Source organism: Chiloscyllium plagiosum, unplaced genomic scaffold (assembly GCF_037043375.1).
Source record: "Chiloscyllium plagiosum isolate Xiang-an unplaced genomic scaffold, Cpla_swu_hap1 HiC_scaffold_10, whole genome shotgun sequence".
Classification (NCBI taxonomy): Eukaryota; Metazoa; Chordata; class Chondrichthyes; order Orectolobiformes; family Hemiscylliidae; genus Chiloscyllium; species Chiloscyllium plagiosum.
This window is the reverse complement of record NW_028270148.1, coordinates 26,922,625-26,947,253: the sequence shown is the minus strand read 5'-3', so window position 1 is coordinate 26,947,253 and position 24,629 is coordinate 26,922,625. Positions and strand designations below refer to the sequence as shown.

Here is a 24,629-nt window from a genome sequence, read left to right as displayed (position 1 = left end):
ACTCCCAAACTAACCCTTATAACATGTGGAAGGGATGTACTGAATAGACAGCCCAGCTGACAATTAAATGAATATTTACTGGTCTATTGAAATGTTTAAATACTCAGTTGAACCTAATATTACTTTGTCCCCTGCCATATAATGGTAGATGGAGTGGTAAGCCTGTTATTCTTAAAATGGGATACTTGGGGATGGGGGTAGTCTTCAGGAGGTGAGTTTTGCACACTGGAGCAAACTACCATCGTATAGTAGCTCGCTTAATTCGCCACCACTTGGACTTTAAAACCCAATCCTCAAACCCTCTCAGAGCTCAATTTTTTAAAGCATTTAAACACTCCCTGCCCAATGCCCCCAAACTACCTAGGTCCAGGTCGGACCCACATCTATCTGGCAGATGCCATCACCATGGAAGTGCTTGCAGTACCGGCACCAACCACTGTCGAGCTCTTGGCAGTGCTGGGACTGATGCAGCTCCCAGCCTATCAGATTGACCAGGAGCTGCACGGAATGGGAGTCCCTCTCATTGAGAGTTGGAAATCTCACTCTGCACCAATTTAGATTACTCATCGTACTTTATTTCTGATTCTTCTCAGTGTATTGGTTGGCTACTGACTGTCCTTACAGGGGTATAAGCATTCCCCCATCCCCTCCTTCTCTCGTTAAATTCTGCATTTATGTTCCTTTCACAACTTACTTTCTTCCCCACCTCTGTATCATCTGCAATTCCTTCATTCATGTTATGACTATAAAGTAAATATCAAAGGCCCCAGCACTGACATTTGTGGCATACTATTTGCCACATCTAGCCAATTCATAAATGACCCATTTATGCCTATTGTCTGTTTCCTGTGAGGTCACCAATCCACTATCAATATTAACATGGTACCTGTTATGATCCCAGTTATTATTGGACAAGTCAAATCCCAGAGTAAAACTTGATAGATGGTATTTTGTTTTTTGGCTTTAACAAGGTAGTTTTTCACTGAAACACATATATGCAGTGCCACAGATTTGGATTTAACAATAAAGCAGACATTTATTCATTGAATCTCTACAGTGTGGGAACAGGCCATTAGGCCCAACAAGACCACACCAACCCTCTGAAGAGTAACCCACGTAGATCCATTTCCCTACATTTACTCCTGACTAATGCACCTAACCTATATATCCCTGCTGAAAAATGTGTTGCTGGAAAAGCACAGCAGGTCAGACAGCATCCAAGGAGCAGGAGAATCGACGTTTCGGGCATAAGCCCTTCTTCAGGGCTTCTATATATCCCTGAACAATATGGGCAAGATAGCACAATTCACCTGGGCTGCACATATTTGGACTATGGGAGGAAACCACCCACAGACACAGGAGAATGTGCAAACTCTACACAGCAGTCACCCAAGATAGGAATCAAACCCGGGTCCCTGGCACTGTGAGGCAGCAGTGCTAACCAGTGAGTCACCATGCCACCCACCGTGCAAGAAATGAAGAAAACAACAGAATAATCTGAAATATTTATTTATGATACAAGTTTAAAGATTTTTAAATGCACAATAAAGTATAAGCTCATTTAACTCAGCAGCACTCTTTTGCAATATTCTCACCAGAGCACTTCTTTATCATGGCCATAGGGTTTAAACTAAATCAGGCTTCAAGTCCTAGTCTTAAGAATGTGATAGCCTCTTTCTGTGTCTTCACACAATTAAGCCTAGATTTTCTCTGTCTCAAATAACTCCTTCAGGGTGTTATTACCCAAACACCTCTAGTCTGGAACTTTCAAACTAAACTCTTTATATCTATGTTTTTACAGTTCTTCAGGAACAACTGTTCTACACATCCAACTCCATCCTGGACTCCTGCAAGATGAAAAAAAAATTCCAGAGCCTTCTAACTGAAACCTGATGCACAACTGTTTATAAAGCTCATCCAAGGGGAAAAAAAGCAATACCCTCCAGGAAGACAGACTCTCATACTGTGTTTCAGAAGAGATCACCATCATTTCAGAAATACTCAAATTAATTATTAAAGCCCTTCAAAGACTCAAACCTTTCAACATCTCTGTCCCCTCCAATTCTGATCTCTTGTGTATCCCTGAATTTAATTGTTCCACTTTGCTTTTACCTCTTTAGATTCCAAGCTCCAAAATTCCCTCTCTAACTCTGTCCTTGTATCCTGCTTTATAATTCTCCTTAAAAGCTACTACCTTGTATAATCTTCCATTCACTTGTCTTGATAGATGTGCCAAATTCTACTTGTTAAAACATCTATGAAGTACCTATGGATGTCTTACTCTGTTAAATATGCTATATTGAGCAACTCATTCATATTCTTATCTGTATGTAGCAAATAATTGATTGAGATTTTCTAAAGTCTTTGATCAGCTGTTCATACAGTTAACAGCTATGGGCATCAGAAACTGGATGCTTCTACTGGAAGCCAGGGGAGATAAAGGACAGTGCTCAGCAGACAGTTAACAGCATTCAATCACACTTTAATTAGGGGTCTATATATAATGAGCCTTATTGAACTGTCTTAAATAGCCAAAGCCTTTGATGCATTATAAGTGACATGTTTGTAATTGACTATTTAAAATATTTGGTGCACTTACATGATATGGTGGCCGCCCAGAACAAACTTTAATGTTATCAGTGGACGGAACAGTGGGAGGAATACTAACACAATATGTGAATTCAGTGCAACCTTAGAAAAGATTTAAGCACCCAACTGCCCTTGGAGAGGGAGCATCCAGTGTTTGCTGGTACACTTCCAGCATTTCCCGACTGGTGGGCACCACAGGAGCTGAAATACATTATCACACCCAAAGTTCTATTTTAATTTCAAGTGAATAAGTTTGATTTTATTTGATTTTCATTTTAGTGCTCCCTATGGGTTATTTGAACCAATTTTGGATGTTATGTTCATTTAAAATGGTGGAAACTGTTTGATGGGGCTTGAATAGAAAATGAACAAAACAATAATAAACTTACTAATCCCATTCAACCAACTTCTGACTAAACATGAGCTTTAGGAACTGCTGCTTTGATTTACTTACAGACAGAAAAACAGAGGAGCCAGATTTGAGGGAGACAATGTCAAAGTGATAATATCTACTGCACTCGTAATCTGGCGGGCCAGGCTAACCCTCTGGGGAAATGGGTTCAAATCACATTAATGGCATTTGGCAGAATTTAAATTCAATTATTAATCTGGAATTTAAAGCTTGTTTCAGTAATGGTGATAAAGCAATTATCTATTGCCATAAAAATCCATCTGGTTTACAGATATTCTGCCATTCTCAGCAGGTCCGACCAAAAAGTTGGTTCTGAACAGACCTTTGAAATGGCCTAGCAAGCCATTCAGTTTAAGGGCAATTAGTGATGGGCAATAAACACTGGCCTTATCAGTGACGCCATAATCCACAGTAGAGCAAACAAAAGAAAAAAAAGTAAAAGAGCAGCAACATAAAAAGAGGTGAATTATCATCAGCTCCACTCTAAAATACCCCAAAGAGATGGTCATTCAATCGATCTGGTTTTGTGTAGTTCAACTATCCCCTGCCACTACCCATTAGTGACTTGGCTACCTCAAACAGGTTATCAGCATGATTTTCAGTAGGAAAAATCACAGACAAAAGGTTGTTTCCATTAATCATTATTTGTTGCAACTTGTTGAAAAATAATTCCAATGGCAAAAGGCTATCTTAAAACCCAGCACGTCCACATGTCTTAGAAAATGAAATTCACTTTTTGACAACTCTTGTAGATAAATGCAATTAGTATCGAATGATTGTAATAATGATGGATCTGGAGCAAGTGCAAGTGATTTCCTGTGAAGACCAGTCGTGAATTATTAAATTGTAACCTTTAAAAGAATGAGAGAAGGTACAGTATCTCCTCCAAACCTAAGAAAGATCAGATTCTGAAGCAGTGCGCAATTCTTGGAATTCTATATTTGATGGCTTTTCCCTTTGCAGAGTTCTTTTCCCCTCCATCTTTTAAAAAGAAATTCAGTCCTAGTGTGATTGCTTTAATTTGCTATTCAGTCATAAATCACATTCAAAAGCAAAAAAACTCAATGGATTTGACAACACCAATGGAGAGAGAAACAAATCTCATGGGGACCATGTTTTAGGTTCACTGACATTGGCAACGAAAGGTGACTGAGCCCGAGAATATCAGTGCTAGCCAGTATGCCAATTTCCCAGCACCTCTCCAATTTCAGCCCTTGTTAGAGGAGGCAGGCATGGGACTTGGTAAAGCCTCTCCAATATTTCCTCCTAGCTCAGACCCTCCAACCCAGCAGCATCTTATTGAGATTGTTGTCCCAACTCAAGGTGAACCTCTGCCAGACTGAAAACTGATTGAACCTAATTTCTTGCCCATTACTGATTGTGCTATTTTCATTGTGGCTGAGGAGATTATGGGGATGATTTGATAGTGGTGTCCCCATGAGGTGAACTGTCAATTAACTGACAGACTCATAAATATTTACAGCAGAAGGAGGGCATTCACCTCATCGTGCTCACACCAATCAAAAAAGATCTGACTACACTAATCCCATTTGGAGCTTCTCATGGAGGTTTATAAAATCATGAGGGGCATTGATAGGATAAACGGACAAAGTCTTTTCCCTGGGGTGGGTGAGTCCAGAACTAGACGGCATAGGTTTAGGGTGAGAGGGGAAAGATATAAAAGGGATCTAAAGGGGCAACTGCAGAGGGTGGTACATGTATGGGATGAGCTGCCAGAGGAAGTGGTGGAGGCTGGGACAATTGCAACATTCAAAAGGCATCTGGATGGTTATATGAATAGGAAGGGTTTGGAGGGACATGGGCCAAGTGCTGGCAAAGGGGACGAGATTGGGTTGGGATGTCCGGTTGGCATGGACAAGTTGGACCGAAGGGCCTGTTTCCGTGCTGCACATCTCAATGATTTTATGTGAATATGTTGAAATCTGACTCCACCATCCTTTCAGGCAGTGAATTCCAGGCTCCTATCAACCTCGGTGTGAAAAAACATCTCCTCAACTCTCCTCTTAGCCTTCTGCCGCTTACCTTAAATCTATGCCTCTAATCCCTCTACTAATGGAAAAAGTGCCTCCCTAACCAGCAGATCCATGCCACTCATAATTTTATTCGCCCCCTCTCCAACTTCAATGCTCCAAGGAAAACAATGCTAGCCGCCCCAATATTTCCTCCGAGCTCAAAATCTCCAACGCACGCAGCATCTTACTAAGATTGCTGTCCCAATTCAAGGTGAAACTCTACTAGCCTGAAAACTGGTTTAAACTCATTTCGTGCCCATTACTGATTGTGCTATTTTCATTACAGTTAGGGAGATTATGGGGGTGATTTGATAACAGTATAAGACAGTGAGACCAAGTAAATAGAAACAAATTAGGTTTTTCACTGAATTACTGGACTGGGTGTCAACGAGACAGTAAATGAAATTTTTGGTCCCAGAGGTGGTGAGAAATATGACAGGCAGGTGAACTTAATCAAGCAAGAGGCAATAAAGTCAGGTTCTTACTGTTGAGATAAACTTCAGCGATTAAGTTCCTACCCCCCTCCATCCTCAACTGCTGGGTTGAGAATGTCAACAGCAGATGGCAAGCGTATGTTTGCAACATACCAAAACCACAACTTGCTGAAATTAAGTTTGCCTTCCTACTTAACATCTCATTCAAGAAACTCAATGCTTCAGACTCTCAACTGAAAGTAAATGTAGGCGCATATCTAGCATCTTCACTTATTCCTGTGCATTGGGGTAAGTAATAATGAAGTGCTTCAAGATGCTGCCCACGGCCCATATCAACTCCAGTCTCCCAGCCAGCCTCAATTCCCTACAATTTGCTTACCAGCGTAACAGGTCCACAGCGAATGCCATATCCTTAGCCCTGTTTTCATCCCTGGAGCATCTGGATAACAAGGACACCTGCATCAGACTCCTGCTAATAGACTACAACTCCGCCTTCAACACCATTACTTCGTCCAGACTGATCTGAAAACTCCGTGAGTTGGTCTCAGTTCTGCCCTCTGCAACTGGATCCTCAGCTTTCTGACCCACAGACTGCAATCAGTGAAGATAGACAATTGCACCTCCTCCACATTAACACTCAACACTGGAGCCCCCCCCCCCACCCAACCAAGGATGCATCCTCAGCACTGATGACAAATTCCGAACGACTGATGACAAATTCCGAACGAACGCCATCTACAAGTTTGCTGACGACATCACCATTGTAGGACGGATATTAACAACAACAAGTCAAAATACAGAACGGGGTTAAAGGACTTGGCGATGTGGTACAATGAGAACAATCTTACTCTCAATATTGGCAAAACTAAAGAACTGACCACTGACTTTAGGAAAAAAGGAGAGCATGCTCCCATCTACATCAACGGAACTGAGGTCTAAAGGTGACAAGTTCCTCAGACAACCTGTCCTCATCTTCCCATGTAGTTGCAGTCAAGAAGACACAGCAATGCTTCTTCTTCAGGCAGCTCAGGAAATTTAGCATGTCCATAAGGACCCTCACCAACTTCTACAGATACACAATTGAAAGCATACTGTCCGGGTGCATAACAGCCTGATATGGCAACAGCTCTGCCCAGGATCGTAGGAAACTACAGAGGGTGGTGTGCACAGCCCAGGCCATCAAGGAGAGCCAACATTCCATCCATGGACTCTATTTACACAGCTCACTGTCACAGAAAGGCTGCCAACATCATCAAAGACCTGGTAATAATCTCCTACCACCGCTTCGAACAAGCAGAAGATACAGAAGCCTGAACACCTGCATCAGTAGGTTCCGAGACAGCTTCTTTCCGGTCATTATTAAACTATTGAATGGACAGTCTGGCTTCAAATAATGCTGATCTTACTAATGTTGATCTCTCTTGTACACCCTGTGCAATGTTACCAGTATGCCTCCGTCAATCTCTTTTATTCTGCACATCCTTGCTTTCTATGATCTGCCTGTACTGCTCATAAACAAAGCTTTTCACTATACCTGTACGTTGGTACACATGACAATTAATCAATCAATCAAGTACTTTTACAAATTCCAAACAGGTCCCATAGAATAATGGAACCAAAATACATCATGGTCTGATCACCATGTCCTGATGTCTCAGGAATACAGTCAGCAATACAGTGAGGGAGGGACATCCAATCTAGAAGCTGCTTCATCAGTCATCACAACGACTGCAAGTTCAATGCCACAGCCACACAAAGGGAAGGGTGGCACAGATGCTAGTACTTCCAGTGTCAAGGCTATATTCAAAGAGTTCTGCTTCAAGCTTCCTGAAGGCAAGCTGAAAAGGAGCAGAAAGGAAAGGTATGCTTTCCAGACCAAGAGACCACTGTCACCATCATGACATCAGGAGTAGCGAATTATCACAATCATGCAGAAGCCACTTTGTTACCATATTCCCAACTGTTTCTTGAACAGGCAGAACGACGTGAACATTGGAAAATACAGCCGGGTCTTGGCCAATGGCCTGGACAACCAACTGGGTGAGGATATTAAAGAAGATTGAAGAAGATTCGTGCACACAGTGGCCTGAGACACTTCTGGGTCTCCATCGGCGTGGCCAGCACACAAAGACCATGAAGCAGGTTCAACACACCTGTATGCGACAGGCAGAAGGGAGATACTTCAAAATGTCCGGGGAAGCTGTCTCTTATATCTGCCAGGAGAGGATACACAGTTCATGTGTCAAAGAAGAAGTAAATATTTTATCTGCCAAAAAGTTTCAATGGATGTTCAAACACTAACAAAAAAGGTGCACTCAGATGCATGCAGTACCCTAGGCATGGTGCTCACATGGAGCTGTCCTCTGAAACCACATAGGATACCACTTTCCAGAATACTCGTGTTGGTTGGAGAATAGACCAGGTGGATAACCATGCTGGTGACATATTCCCCAAGGCATGATGGGGCAGGCTGGCAGGGCATGGTGTAAGGGAAAGATTACTTTCTCCTCAAACCAAAAACATAATAGCTGACATCAACCTTGAATCACAGAAGCAACTACAAGCGATACCAGCTGAGGTGGCCTATAGCAACACAGGACAGCAGCAGGAGGGAGCTTTGCCGGCAGAGGGATATGGGCCAAGCTCTCTAGCTAAGCAGTTCAGTCCCGAACTAGTTAGGAGTTCATCAGTGAGCTGTGTGGAAACTCGCTCTCTTTCTGCCCCTTCTAACTTCAACCTGTAAGCATCGGTTCCGTTTTCTGTGTCATATTGCGGATGTACAGGAAATTGGTTAGGCCGCTTTTGGAATATTGTGTGCAATTCTGGTCTCCCTCCTATCAGAAGATGTTGTGAAACTTGAAAGGGATCAGAAAAGATTTACAAGGATGTTGCCAGGGTTGCGGGGTTGAGCGATAGAGGCCGAACAGGCTGGGGCTATTTTCCCTAGAGCGTTGGAGGCTGAGGGGTGACCTTATAGAGGTTTATAAAATCATGAGGACCATGAATAGGGTAAATAGACAAGGTCTTTTCCCCAGGCTTGGGGAGTCCAGAACTAGACGGCATAGGTTTAGGGTGAGAGGGGAAAAATTTAAAAGGGACCTAAGGGGCAACTTTTTCACGCTGAGGGTGGTGCATGTATGGAATGAGCCGCCAGAGGAAGTGGTGGAGTTTGGTACAATTACAACATTTTAAAGGCATCTAGATGACTATATGAGATGGCTAGAGAGCTGACCACTCCCCTTTCATTACACAGGTCACTTTGAAAACATGACCGCTTTGGTCTGAAGTCTCATTTGTTTACATAAAAACAGAAAGGCCTCTCAAAACCCTTTAGTCTCTGTACTAAACCAGTCTAATCAGCACTGGGAGATGTTCATGACCCCTCTGAAAAAAGCCAAGGACACAGTATCCTTGAGAAAAGTAACAGCTTTTAGAAAAAGTGGACCAGCTTTGTGACAGAATAGACAAAAAAGATATTGTTTAAATGAAGAGAGATTGTAGAACACTGAGGTACAGAGGGATCTGGGTGTCTTAGTATATTGAGGTATAGAGATGTTCAGCACAGAAACAGACCCTTCGGTCTATGCTAATGAGATATCTAACCTAATCCAGTCCCCATTTGCCAGCACTTGGCCCATATCCCTCCAAGCCTGCAGGGGCCACCACAGACAGCGATCATTGGCCCCGAAGCAGGTTCAACACACCTGTATGCAACAGGCAGAAGGGAGATGCTTCAAAATGTCTGGGGAAGCTGTCTCTTATATCTGCCAGCTATTGGTTCAGCCCCTGCACCCTCATGGTCTAGGAGGGAATCCCAATCCACTGAAGGAGACAGTGGCTGTCAATTGCAGTGCGAGTGGGTCATTCGAGGGAGCCACTGGGGATCTCTGTGCAATCTCATAGACATCTGTTCATGAATGTATCCAGGATGTCACTGGTGCTCTATTCATTAAAGTGCACCAATTCATTAGCTACCCCTTGGATGCTGGGAGGCAGGGCAGGGTGCAACCAACTGCACCCACACAGCAGAAAGCCTCATCAACAACCAGGCGTGTTCATAAATTAGGGACAGATTCTACTGCCTGAGGAGTAGTTCACCTGTGACCACAAGAGCTGAACAATGTCCTCAGCATATACAGGGATGATTGGCTGGTGGCAAGACCTGACTGACAATACCCGTCAGAAATTCTCAGATGATGCCAAGGAGACATACACGTGATTCCTCAAGAGTCATTATAGACCAGACCATTGGCCTCGTGACGTTGAGATTCAGATACTGCCTGGACTAGTCAGACAGTGGAACACAGGACATCTGAGAAAGAGAGTCTGATACAGGCATGGTAGAGTTTGCTGCACCTTCCACAACCTGATTCGATAAACAAGGAGTCATCTTGAGAGAGAAAGAGATGGATGTAGGGGTTAAATATCACTTTCTGAGGGGGTAGCTGGCACTGCAAGTAGCAACCTCTTGCTCTTGTTGGACTATTCTGGGGGTTGAAGGTTTGGACAGTGTACTTTTGAGCTTCCTGACCACCCCCGTACTCACTGTAAACCAGATGTATCACAGGAGTTACCTGCCTACTCCCCTATGGAAATGTCATAAACTAAGAAAAAGATTGCACCACGCTTTACAGAGTACTTTCTAGCAGCTCTGCTCTATGCTGTCAGGGAAAGAAGGGGCATACTTTTATTTTGAACTTGCAGCATCTGTACAATTTTCCTTTTACTTGAGGACACTGGGAACTTTGCTATTAAAATAAAAAAGGCTTGCTTTTATCAAGAACAGGCAGAAAATTTCCTGGAATGAGCAGATTGTCATAGAAGGAGAGTGTGGACAGGCTGGATTTGGAGTTTAGAAGAGTGAGGAGTGAGTTGATTGAAGTCTATAAGACCCTAAATGGTCTTGACAAGGTGGAAGTAGAAATGATGCTTCCTCTTGTGGGTGAGTCCAGGACTGGGAGGCACCGTTTTAAAATTAGGGGTCATCCTTTCAGGACAGATACATCTCTCAGAGGGTTCAACCACTTTTAAACTCTTGACCTTAGAAGGTGATGGAGGCTGGGTCACTGAATATATTTAAGGCATAACTGGATGGAGTCTTGGAGGAGGAGAAAGTGAGGACTGTAGATGCTGAAGATCAGAGTCAAAAAGTGTGGTGCTGGAAAAGCACAGCTGGTCAGGCAGCATCCAAAGAGCAGGAGAGTCGATGTTTCGAGCATAAGCTCCTCATCAGGAATGGATGGGTTCTTATCAGGCAGGAGAATATAAGGTTATCTGATATAGACTGGAGTGTGGAATTCAAAACACAAAACAGGTCAACCATGATTCTACTGAATGGTAGAACACTTGAAGGATGAATGGTCTACTTTTGCTCCTTTTTTGTATGTTCTTAACTGAAACCTGTTGGAAATTACAATCCAGAACTAACCTACAGTTCAGCATACAATTTCTGACTGAAGCATTTCCTAAAATCCTCTGCTCTTTTCATAATCACAGCACATCCTGATAGCACGTCTGTAAGATCCTTCATATGTTTTATGTTCATTCCTTGTACACTGTTTGTTCTTCACTTTTTAAAATTTTTATTCTTAACAAAGCAAAACATTGATGGAGTGCTACAGATTCAAAATAGCCAGTTTGAGGTGAAAGACCTCTTTACCTTTTACCTTACAGTGGGAACACTCTCAATCGTGAGCTTGAGACCCACCCCAGAGACTTGTATACATTTTCTAGAGACTTAATGTACATGATCTACACTTCAATGAAGCTCAAAAGGAGTACCACATTGCAGCTTTCTGATGAGACTTTAAACAAGTCTCGTCAGGCCTCCCAGAAGATCCTGTGGCATTAGTTTGATGAACAGTAGGAAAGTTCACCCAATATCTTGGTCAGTTTTTATCCCTAAACCAGCATCATTGAAACAGTTTTTCCAATCACGGTCATATTGAATGTAGGTTTGCTCGCTGAGCTGAAAGGTTCATTTCCAGACGTTTCGTTACCTTACTAGGTAACATCTTCAGTGAACCTCATGTGAAACAAAGCTGAAAGTCCCTGCTTTCTATTTGTGTGTTTGGTTTTTTTGGGTTGGTGATGTCATTTCCTGTGGTGAAGTCACTTCCTGTTCCTTTTCTCGGGGGGTGGTAGATGGGGTCGAACTTGATGTGTTGTTGATAGAGTTCCAATTGGAATGCCATTCTCCTAGGAATTCTCATGCGCGTCTTTGTTTGGCTTGTCCTAGGATGCATGTATTGTCCCAGTCGAAGTGGTGTCCTATCTCATCAGTATGTGAGGATACTAGTGAGAAAGGGTCATGTCTTTTTGTGGCTAGTTGGTGTTCATGTATCCTGATGGCTAGTTTTCTGCCTGTTTGTTCAGTATAGTGTTTGTTACAGTCCTTGCACGGTATTTTGTAAATGACATTAGTTTTGCTCATTGTCTGTATAGGGTCTTTTACGTTCATTAGCTGAGGTTTTAGTGTGTTGGTGGGATTGTGGGCTACCATGATGCCAAGAGGTCTGAGTAGTCTGGCAGTCATTTTCGAGATGTCTTTGATGTAGGGAAGAGTGGCTAGGGTTTCTGGATGGGTTTTGTCTGCTTGTTTGGGTTTGTTGCTGAGAAATCGGCAGACTGTGTTCATTGGGTACCCATTCTTTTTGAATACAAGCTATAGGTGATTTTCCTCTGCTCTGCGAAGTTCCACTGTGCTGCAGTGTGTGTTGGCTCATTGAAATAATGTTCTGATGCAGCTTCGTTTGTGGGTGTTGGGATAATTGCTTCTGTAGTTCAATATTTGGTCTGTATTTGTTGTCTTTTTGTAGACGCTGGTTTGAAGTTCCCCATTGGCTAATCACTCTATTATTTCAAACTAATGCCAGTCATTCCTGCAAACATTCCTGTTTGACCAAGACAGGTCACATGATCTCACCTTCTATGATTTGGCCTCAAATTTGACTTGATAATGCCCTTGGGGAATACTTTTGAATGTATTTACTTCATTAGAATCTGACCACGCTCACTGCTTTTTAAAATTATTATGAATCAACCTTTTCAGATTTATTATTACATACCTCTGGTGCAGGTGGGACTTGAACCAGACCTCCTAGTCCAGAGATAGGGACAGTCCCACTGTTATACAAGAACCCCTTACTACAGTCGCCAGTAGAACTTAAATTCAATTAATAAGGTTTAGAATTAAAAGTTAGACACAGTAATAGTGACCAATAGACTATAATCTTCGAGGAGAAAGTGAGGTCTGCAGATGCTGGAGATCAAAGTTGAAACTTTATTGCTGGAACAGCACAGCAGGTCAGGCAGCATCCAGGGAACAGGAGATTCGACGTTTCGGGCACAGGCCCTTCTTCAGGGCCTGAAGAAGGGCCTGTGCCCGAAACGTCGAATCTCCTGTTCCCTGGATGCTGCCTGACCTGCTGTGCTGTTCCAGCAATAAAGTTTCAACCAATAGACTATAATCAATTGTTGTGGAAATTCATCTGCTTCATTCATGTCTTTTAGGGAAGGAAATCTGTCATCTTTTCCTGGTCTAGTCTGCATGTGACTTGAGATCCACAGCAACATGGCTGATTCTTAGCTGCCCTCTGAAATGGTCTAGCAAGCAACTTGATTCAAGGGCAATTAGGAATAGGATACAAATGCTGGCCTTGCTGGAACAAATTCATAAAGGCACCATATCAATGCCAAGCATTGTTGCTAACTATAGTATGTGCAATTTGGCTGCCATGTTTCCTACTTTAGAATAACAATTACTCTCAAAAGAATTGTGTCCACTGTACTTTGATTGTTGTACAAATATAAATCTTGCTTTCATCCTGATGGGCAGGATTCAAACTGTAAGTTTTCCATTTCTCAGAACTACATTTCTTTGACCCTGACATGCTAAAACAAACAAAACAAAATAAAAATTATGAAAGGCAAAAACAAATAATGAGATCATAATAAAATTACTGCAGAAATGCTCTCTAGACTTCTGTGCTGGTAGAGCCTCCAGCTTGTCTGAACATTAAATATTCAACATTTTGTCACTTATACTGGCAACATTTCCTTTATTTCTGCTGCATAATATGCATGTCCATTTGTTATTTGAAGATGAACATTGACAGTCCTTCGTAATATAAAATCTCATGCCCACAAAGCAAAAAGACAGAGCTGCAAACAATTTTCATGGGAATATCAAATTGCATTACATGAGCCAATCCAAGGAGGGAGGCATAGGGACTTCAACATGAAAGATAAAAGATACACAAGAATATGTTCAAAGGCTGCAAACTAATAGAAGGACTAATCACAAGACCATGAATTTGAAACCCAGGAATTATACTGCCATTTCTGTTAAAAGCCTCATTTTTTAAAAAAAAAATATGCAAATCTTTGTTTTGGATTTGCTATTCAGTTCTTGGTTTATTCATATCAAGAGGTTTTTATTTGTGGGAAGGGCAATGAACATAAGAGGACTTGCATTTACTTTAGTCACTAGTGAATCCAATGAGGAATTGAAAAGAAATGTGCTTACCCAGAGAATGGTTAGAATGTGGAATGATCGCTGTTATTGAGGTGAAGAGCATTGGTGCATTTAAAGGGCAACTAGATAAGCTTATAGGCAAGGAATTTATAGAAGAGTGTACTGATAGGATAAAATGTAAATTGGTGAGGGCAGGGTTGGGGGCAAAGAGAGAATGTGTAAAATATTGACCAGCTATGGACTAAATGGCATGATCCTCTGGTGTAAATTCTATGCAATTCTACATTGTGTTAGGAAAGAGGGAAAGTGGAGAGAATTATTCAAGAGTGTGGGGTGAACGTAAATCTGACAGTGATGTAACTTAATGATGTGATGATGAAATAGAGCGTTCACTCAGGCAGAGGGTGTGAAATGGAGACTGTTAGAGAAGCAGCTCTCTATTAGACCACAGTCGCATATATAGTATGAATGAAGTGTTGGAATTACTTTACTATGACTATGTCCAGATCACTGGTATGGCACAACAGTTAAGGACAATCAACACTGAAAAGGACAGTACAGACTTCCATTCCATGGCTCATCCCCATCACATAACAAATACTAGCTCATGAAAGAGACTTAATCCCAACAACATACATTGATCCAAATACTCATCTGCAGTGACCTTATCACCAAATGTGACTGTGTTGCCTTTCCATCCACCTAATTTCAGCACAGATTTCTAAGACTCAGCCTCCATCTCATTTTCAACCAGGCTTTGGGGAGGGGTGAGGAACTTATACACATATAACATTGTATTGCAAGTGCTTTGAGATATCATCAATGTTGACTGTTCCATTTGCACCAATTCATGCACTCAATGCACACAATTCATCACACACCGATATTGTTGTTCCCATGTTCTCTCAATAATACCACTGCGCTACTGTTGTTAAGTTCTGAATGATGTTACAATTCTTCAATACATGGTTGACTGGAACTGGTGTTAATCTAGGTGTGGGACCAGTTGTGCTTTTTTCAGAAGTCATTATGCCATTTCACCACTGCCATCAGAAGGATAGAAAGAAAAAAGGATTTCTAACAACTGCATCTAAAGAGATTCTGGACAAACATAGTAGATAAAGGAATAGGAAATTGCACTGACAGGTTTAGCTGAAGAGAGGGGAAAGGATGCTTTTATGGAGGATAAACACCAGCATGGAGACCAGTTAGGCTAAATGCTGGTAGACACTTCAGTCGGATTTTTACTACCTGGGGAAACTCAAGTTGGGAAAAGTAAGAGGATGGTCAGAGGTGCTATACTCTCTCCTTTTCCCCAACCCCTCACCATACTTGGCTGACCAAGAAGAGAATGTAGGATGTGGCTCTCTTAGCTGCACTCAAAACATGCACTGACAGAGTGGCTCAGTGGTTAGCACTGCTACCTCACAGCACCAGGGTCCCAGGTTCAATTCTAGCCTTGGGCGACTGTCTGTGTGGAGCTTGCACATTCTCCCCTATTCTGCGTGGGTTTCCTCCAGGTACTCTGGTTTCCTCCCACAGTCCAAAGATGTGCAGTTAGGTGAATTGGCCATGCTAAATTGCCCACAGTGTTAGATGCATTAGCCAGAGAGAAATGGGTTTGGGTGGGATCCTCTTTGGAGGATCGGTGTGGACTTGTTGGGCAAAGGGCATGTTTCCACACTGTAGGGAATCTAACCTAAAAATGCCAGCACAGCAGGAAAGTGGACAGGATTTTCCCAAATCAGTTCCTCTTTCTTTTGTGAAAATTCACACCTCGGTAATTTGTGTACTATTTATATTACAAAACCAAAACCACTGGTAGCCAAACACTCTGTAGCACTGTAAGCTTTCACATTGGTTCTAAACTACCATCAGACCAATATACTATAAAAGATAATTTGTTTTTTTTTAAGGTATCAAAAAGCAGGAAACATTTTTCTCAGAGCAAACATCATAAAATTAAAAATCAATCACAGTTAGTGGAGATTTGAGAAGGGTGATGTCAGTTTTCTAGTTTTCAAGATCAAATATGCACTAGATTTAGGAAAACACTAAAGGACAACATCACTGAATTGTTACAGAGCAGGAGGAGGCCATTTGGCCCATCATGCCTACATTGGTTCTCTGAGCAGTTGACTTACATATCTCCTGCGTTTTCGCCATAACTCTGAAAACTGCTTTGATTTAAATAATCATCCAATCTCCTCATGAATGCATCAATTAAATATTCCTCCACCACATTTCCAGGCAGCGCATTCCATATCCTAACTACTTGCTATGGGGAATGGTTTCTTCTCACTTCACATTTGATTCTTTTGTAAAACATTTTAAATCTATTACTTAACAATAACCTGCTCAATAACATTCAGTTTGGGTTCTGCTAGGGCCATTCATTACAGTCTCAAGGTCAAAAGAGCTGAATTCCGGAGGTGAGGTGAGACTGCTTGCCCTTGTCATCAAGTCAACCATTGACCGTGTATGACATCAAGAAGCCCGAGAGAAACTCTAATGGTAACCAAGGGGAAAACTCTCCACTGGATGGAGTCATACCAAACACAAAAGAAGATCGCTTGTAGAAGGTCAGTCATTCAAGCTCCAGGACATCCCTGCAGACATTTCTCAGAATAGCGTCCTCAGCCCAACCATCATCAGCTGCTTCATTAATGATCTTGCCAACATAAGGTCAGAAGTGGGGATGGTCACTGATGATTGCACAATATCCACCACTATTCAAAATTCCTGACTTGGAATATATTGTTGATCCTTCGCTGTTGCTGCGTCAAAAACCTGGAATTTCTTCCCTAAGGGCATGGTGAGTTCCAAATGTGTGCCCATACTATGTGGACTACAACAGTTTATCAACCATCTACTTCAAAGTCTCATCACAAACACATCCTATTTAGATGATGCCCACATTTTTCATTGCTTGAGACTTTGCAGAAACAAAGATACTCAACAAAAAAGTAAATGTTAAAACAATGTACAAAGAAAACTGCCAGGTAGCAATGTTTGATCTTGGGAATATAAAGTCAAAAAATAAGAAGAGTGCATTAGTCAAGCTGTAAGGATAACTGAGTTTTGAGAGTGAAATTTTATAATCATAGTTTTATGTGAAATTCAACCAGTTTTGTGAAACACATTTGAGATTTTTATTACATACAAGCTAAACACAATGTCCCAGAAAATATTCAGCTGTGTTCCATTGGTATCAATGTACTGCTAACACCAGAAGAACACCAACAGTAAGTTTTCTGAGCATCCAGACTAATATGGGTACTTACTACATGTCAGAGGGGATGCAACATGCCAAATAATATTGGCAAACCCCCCCCCTTTAAAGAAACTCTCAACCAAGCATATCAATGAAGGTTTTCTGGAATCTTCTAAGTAAAAGCCCCAGCGTATGCAAATGGTTTCTTCCTCTGTCACACTGTCTGAAGGGAATACGACCATCTGCATTCAGATTAAATGCAGCATTAATTGGTTATAATAGAATTGCTTACCAAGGGGACATGAATTTACTCGCCATGTACAATCCAATTAATTTGATCATTTGTGACCCATTGACAAAAACTAAAGAGAACTGCCGGAATGCAATTGCCTTAAGAAGGTTGATGACATTCAAGGATATTTAGACATGAAAAATAAATCCTTAGAGAATCAGCCAATTTTTTTTTCAAACCTGACGCACTCCAAGTGGCCTGAGTGGAGTAATTACATATTTCTTTAACATATCTAAATCAGGTTTTCAGCCAGGCTGGGTTTGAGGATTTTAAGGATTAAGCGCAGGGTATATTTGCAGAATTAAACAAGAATGTAGGCAGATTGAGACAGCATGCCTCCACTGAGCTGCATCTTGCTTTCTGATCCAAGCCAACTGTTCTGTTATTTCTGCCCTTACGCCCACTGTGGCTTACCACATCTCACCCAGAGGACTTTCAGGAAATTATAAAATGTGTAAAATTACCCACCCACAGCAGGGAAGCTCCACAGTTATCTACCACCTCAAATTGATGGAGAATGCGTGCCATCAGTTCATGGCCTTCAACTGTATACCAACTCTGCCATGCCATAATCAAATGCTATTTATGAGCTTGTGACTGGATCATGATCTCTATCACAAAGAAATAAAACTCACTGTATTCTGTTTGACTTTATCCAAGAGGTCACTGAGAGATTGCACTGAAGACGTCAGATGGGAGAATAGGCAGATGCTTAGGAAATGTCAAGGAAAGAAATGCTTTCTAACAAAAATACATTAGTTGTAGGAGAAAGTGAGGTCTGCAGATGCTGGAGATCAGAGCTGGAAATGTGTTGCTGGAAAAGCGCAGCAGGTCAGGCAGCATCCAGGGAACAGGAGAATCGACGTTTCGGGCATAAGTCTGAAGAAGGGCTTATGCCCGAAACGTCGATTCTCCTGTTCCCTGGATGATACATTAGTTGTAGGCAATTAAATGAAGTGATTATTGATTGACAATATTATAAGAAGTAATTTGGATGAATTCCACATATAACAAAACACCTGTGATGATTACTGAATGTCTTTTATAGGTTTTTTTTGAAAAAAGACTTCATCCTTGAACTCCTATTGTTAATCTGAAAAATTATTAGATAATTAATGATGTGTAGACTGAGTCAGCATGCCTCCACTGCTCTGCATCCAGGCCAACTATTCTCACTAGATGCCTTTCTGGAAACTATGGAAAGGGTAGGATTATTCATTCTGTGAAGATGTTCCAGTGACATCTACCTGTACAATCTGTCAGACAATAAGTATTGGTTTAAGGTCTCCAACTCCCAACTAGGTCTGTCTTGCCATCATCACTTGTTAATAACGAACTTAAAACAGAGGAAACATTATCACCTTCAAACATTGACTCTGTTTCTCTCTTCACAACTGGAGCCTAATCTGCTGAGTATTTCCAGCAAATGTCCTGTTCAATAGGGCATACAGCAGCAGGTGGCAACAGGAAAGGAGTGCACTGAGCAGGGGACCCTCTCTGGAAGAAAGAGTGTCTTTGGAAGAGAGAGGCCTCATGGAGAAACAAAAAAAGAAACAAACGACATCCTCAATCAGTCGTGAACTACTGGCTTATGTTGGTGTAAATGCTCTGCTTTCTGAGTTTTACCATAATTTCACCCTCTTTGTAAAGACCTGATGCCAGAGGAGTAAAGAAACCCTGTTTTCCAATCTTTGGGCTGTCCATATGCTTAGATCTTGTGTGAAATCCTGATGCCATTAACCACTTTTAATGATTCCCACCTTCTCAACCTAACTGTTTATTATTCACCAGGGATGTCTATGCTCGCTGCACCTCCATCCTGCACCAAGATGGCCTGAGCATTCTCTGCTTCTTCACTGAATGAAAATCCTATATTGTCCCATCCTCCAACACTGCCCACGTTCACATCACTGAGCTTGTTCTTAAAATTCATAACTTCCTCTTTAACTCCAGTCATTTCCTCCAAATGAAATAGTTTGGTACGGAACCCCATGTAGATTGTTGCCATGTCCATTTTTCTGTGAGACAAATAGAATATTCTTTGTTCCAATTCTACAGAGAACCCCTCCCTGGCCTCTTCTTCTGGTACTTTAATGATGTCTCAGTGTCTTTTTCTGCCTTAATCTCAATCTGGAAAATTGAATGAACTTTGCGGCTAAACTTCCACCTTTCCTTGTCTTCACATCCCTGATTTCTCTCTTCCCTTTTGTAGCTTCCAGCTCCATTTTGCAGATCTCCATTTGCAGGGATGGGCTATTGACCAATATAAGCCAAGTAATGCCTACAGCTCCTAAAACTACACTCCTCCAAATTGTTTGAATGTTCTGTAAGGACTCTATTCTACTTCTCATTTTTGCTGCTTCCTGAGTAACCGTTGGAATGAAGTCACCTTTCTCACCATTGCTTTCAATAAATCTTCCTTATCCCTCAACCAAGGATTTTCCTCCACCATAGCTGACAGGATCCTTAGTTCACAGTCCACTCTTTCTCTTCTCTCCCAGTGCCTCAACTGGGTTGGAAAAGCTCAGCAGGTCAGGCAGCATCTGAGGAGTAGGAAAATCGATGTTTCAGGCAAAAGCCCTTCATCAGGAAACTGATGAAGGGCTTTTGCCTGAAACATCAATTCTCCTGCTCATCGGATGCTGCCTGACCTGCTGTGTTTTTCCAGCACCACACTCTCGCCTCTAATCTCCAGCATCTGCAGTCCTCACTTTTGCCCACAAGTGGGTTGCCCCAGTCTGAGGCTGCCCTCCCACTGGGCTGTTCAATGGATTATTCAGTGCCTTTTCAGCAACATTCATCACAATGCCACCACCAAACACATTTTCCCTTTTCATCATTCCAATACCTTGATCTATTTCTCAAATTGTAGCCAAAATTCCCACAGAGCCTCCACATTGAGCCTTCCTATGCAATCCTCAATGTTTACACCATCTGGGTCTACAGACTCCAAATGTTCTGAATGGTTTTCTGTTATTTTAAATTGCTGCTGACTCCCACTCTTACTTCACTGTCCTTTGACTCTTACAATTTCACAATGTAGCCCAATGGAATAAGAAAGCTACAATATCTCTTCCCATGACTGAGCACTTTATAGGCTTCTGGATTCAACATTAAGTTTGGGGTTTGCTTGTAAATATTTAATATATATTTTATATATTTATTATTACATATTAAAATGCATAATTTATTATATTTAATACATATTTAATTGGCTGCATGGGTGTTTTATTTGTGGTGATTAGTAGTTTTAAAAACAATGCAGACAGAAACATGTTTCTTTCCAGTTGGACTTGCCGAGCTATTAAAGAGGGACTAAGACTTATCATACAGTATTGGTCAAAGAGGCAATCTTTGAGCAATAATTTGGAAGTGATAAGGAGAGATTGGGAAGTGAAGAATTTAAGGAAAGTATTTCCATACTGCGACCAAGGGGTAGAGTGATGAAAACTGGGGATGTGCAAGAGACCCAAACTTAGAGATTGGAATGTGGGAGAAGACTTCACCGTTATGAAGAATTGGAGCCAGGGAAGGATTTGACAACATGGATGAAAGTTTAAAAATCAAAGTGGTGCGAGATTGTCAACTTGCTGGCATGCAATAATCATAGGCCTCATACAGCACAAAAGGAGTCCCCTCAGTCCTTTGAGAACATCTTTGCAAAAGCAAGTTAATTAATCTCATTCCACCTGCCCTACCTTGTAACCCTGGAAAGGTCGTCCCTTCAAGTGTTTATCTAAGTCCCTTTTGAAAGTCACAATTGAGTTTGCCTCCAACACCCTTTCAGTCAGTGCATTCTATATCAAAAAAACCAATGCGTGAATAAGAGTTTTTTACTGTCACCTTTTCCTAATTACCATAAATTTTGTCTCCTAATTTTGACCTTTCCTCCAAAGAGAATAAATTCTCTTTATCTACTTTGTTTCGGTCCCTCATGTGTTTCCAATGTAATTACCTCAGCAAAATTTTGCATTGTAATTTGGAAGAATTGATTAATGAACCAGATAGAAAACTCGACAGATTGAGCAGAACATGACCTGGCAGTGGAGTTCTCCCTAACTGTGAGGTGCCTCTATTCCTTAATTTAGATGAATACATGAAAAATTTACATGAATTACTATTCCTTGAGAAAAAGAACTGGTGTTTGGTTACCACATACCTCTTATTTATTTAGTCAACAAATGAAAGCTTCTTTCAGACTATTATATTTAAAACTTGGACATTGTTACTTGCAGTCATCACCAATGGATATGGTTCTGTTGTATGTATAGAACTGTGGAAGCAGGTAAAACTACCTACAAAGATTACGTCATGGGAAAAATATGACCTACTGTGACAAAATGAACCAGGGCACAGGTTGTCATCACAGGAAATCAGTGGATGGGCAAGTAGCCACATCTTAGGGCAAAAATAGCAAACAAGGAAAGTGCACTACACTCCAAATATTACTACTCTGTATGCACTACAAAGATTAAAGTCAACATCAGCCAAGATTAAGGTCCAGCCTACATTGTGAATTCAACATTATGAATATGCCATTGTCAACTAATGCTGCATCATTTAATCATGATTGTGAAGTAAATTGTGCTGATTTTTAAATTATCTTCTTTTTCAGACCAAACACAGGTTCAACAATATTGTTAAGTACCTGTTACATTGGGCAAGGGAGAAAGAGGACAGGGGAGAACAATGACTACCCATTGGAAGGTAAGTTTTAAGCTTTGCAGAAAGCAAAAACACACCAAAAAACATTTGGATGGTATGCTGGATCAAAGTACTCACTTCCTGGGAAGCTTTAGTTTTTTCACTTTTTCTTCTGCCTGGTCATCAGCAATGCCTACATGGCAACCCAAAGCCATAAGGGTCCTGTAAAATAAATGGACAGAAGTAAGTAAACCTTCAACTCATATCCTTTTACATAAATGGGAGAACTGATAGCTCCACTTTGGTGCTCATTACAGAATCCCTACAGTGCGGAAGCAGGTCATTTGGTCCATCAAGTCCATTCTGACCCTCCAAAGAACATCCGACCCAAACCCATTCCATACCTGCTGCCCCACATTTCCCATGGCTAATCCACTGAGCCTGCACACAATGGGCATCTTATCATGGCCAATCCATCTAACCTGCATATCTTTGGACTGTGAGGGCAAACTCAAACACCTAGAAGAAACCCATGCAGACACGGGGAGAATGTGCAAACTCCTGCAGACAATTGCCCAAGGATGGCATCGAACCTGGGTCCCTGATGCTATGAGGCTATAGTACTAAACACTGAGCTACCATGCTACTCCATTATAAACCTCACTAACCTCTTCCCACTTCATTCATTTAACACCAGCAACATATTCCTCAGTTCTTTCCTCCTAATGTTTAATAAATTTAAATGCATCCAGGATCCTTTGTCTCAGGTACTTCCTGTGGTTGTGAGTTCACATTCCAACCTGAGTAACGAAGCTCCTTCTAAATTCTCAGCAACATACTCTTTATCAGAACTAGACATATCATAAATTCTTAGACAGCATATGAAAATCCAGGAATTAACCAGTGAAAAGATTATTCTATCCACTGTACAACTTTACTCACATATCACTCCATCTCATCGCACTTGCTGCAGTGCTTCGCAGCTACTTTGGGGAGATAGTGCCATGGTAGTCATGTCATTGGACTGGTACTCACAAGGCCATTGTTAATTCTCTGGTGATATGGGATCAAATCCCACCATGACAACTAGTTTAAATTTACGAATAAATTCAAAATATGGAGCTACCGTCAGCAATGACAATTATCATTTGTAAAAGCCCATCTGGTTCATTAATGCTGTTTTGGGAAGGAAATCTGCCATCCCTGCTTGGTCTGCACTACATGTGGCTCCAGATCCACAGCAGCAGACGGAAATGGTTTAGAAAGTCATATGTTTCACAGGAGATTAAGGGTGGGCAACCAATGTTGACCTTATTAATGTGCCCATACCTCACACAAGAATAAAGAAAAATGTCTTTTCAAACTCCATTTCTCAACACACTATCGAGCATCAACAGTTCAGCATACTACAGCCTTCTGGACTCAATAATGAGTTTGTGGCGATTGCAACCAGGGCCAGGTGGATCCCTTTGACTTGATGGCCCAATCAGGCATCCCTGGCTGACAGATATAAGCAGGAGATTAAAAGAGAAAAAAAAAGGAAAAAAAAGAAAAAAAATAAGCAGGAGATTCAGAAGGTCTCCTCAGTCTACAGAGCGCATGGAAATAAAGGGTGACTTGGTGAGGGGATACTAGCCTCTGTGCGGTTATTTCAGAGTTCAATAAATTTTAGAATATAATATCTGCCTCCATTTTGTTCCATGTGTTGTGTTAATGAAGTTTATGTTTTCATTTTCTGGCTCGTTTCTGTCTTTATCCTTTCATTTACATTCAGCTTCTATGTAGCTACTCATGCCAAAGCTGTATTCCTTTACAACACTCATTACTATTCTCTTTGTCTTTTGCATCATGAAATATTTTGTTCCTTAATCTCTCGCATCTTCCAACCTATCCTCTCCTAACTTCTACCCTTCTAAGTTATTCTTTCTACTCCCACCCTTCCTTGACTGGATCAAAACAAATAATTTTATCCTTATTTTTCAGTTCCAATGAAAGATAAATAACCTAAAGTGTTAACTTTATTTGTCTCCACAGTTATGATCAGTGTAAGTATTTATGTAATTTTGTTTATTTAATCTCTCCAACCTGACAAATAATTTTTAGTCACTTTATTCAGGAATTTTAGTGATGCTGCACAAAATGCTGTTTTCCAATAGGTTTGAATTACTTTCAGTGTATTTGTAATTAGTACTCGAAATGTTGGACACTGGCCATAGATTATTAGTGGGCTGTCATCAGCTCTTGATTTTTATCCCCAGTAAAATGGGCACAGTGAGAAGCACAGGATGGTAAGCATTTACAAGTTGCAAACTGTGGTCACAATGACCAAAGTCCAGCAGAGTCTAACTACAAGAATGTTCCCATCATCTAACGCCCTTAGTGGGGAGTGTTCCTGACAAAGAATATTTAAGAGAAAACTGGAGGCCAATTCCTACCCTTGCTATTCAGTGAAAATTCAGTGATAGCACAAGGAAATTCACACTGATATCTAAGCTTCTATTACTGGAGTTAACCACATAACCTGGGTTTAAAGCA

At 41.2% G+C, this 24,629-nt stretch overlaps 1 protein-coding gene across 1 annotated transcript in view; it reads right to left on the bottom strand.

Moving 5' to 3' along the window:
• The window catches only part of ryr2a (ryanodine receptor 2a (cardiac)), a 769,474-nt gene that overhangs the window by 341,845 nt on the left and 403,000 nt on the right, over positions 1–24,629 (bottom strand). Inside the window, exon 23 of the mRNA XM_087991236.1 lies at positions 22,233–22,316. Within this exon, the coding sequence (XP_087847362.1) occupies positions 22,233–22,316 (84 nt within the window). The remainder of the gene's footprint in view (positions 1–22,232; positions 22,317–24,629) is intronic.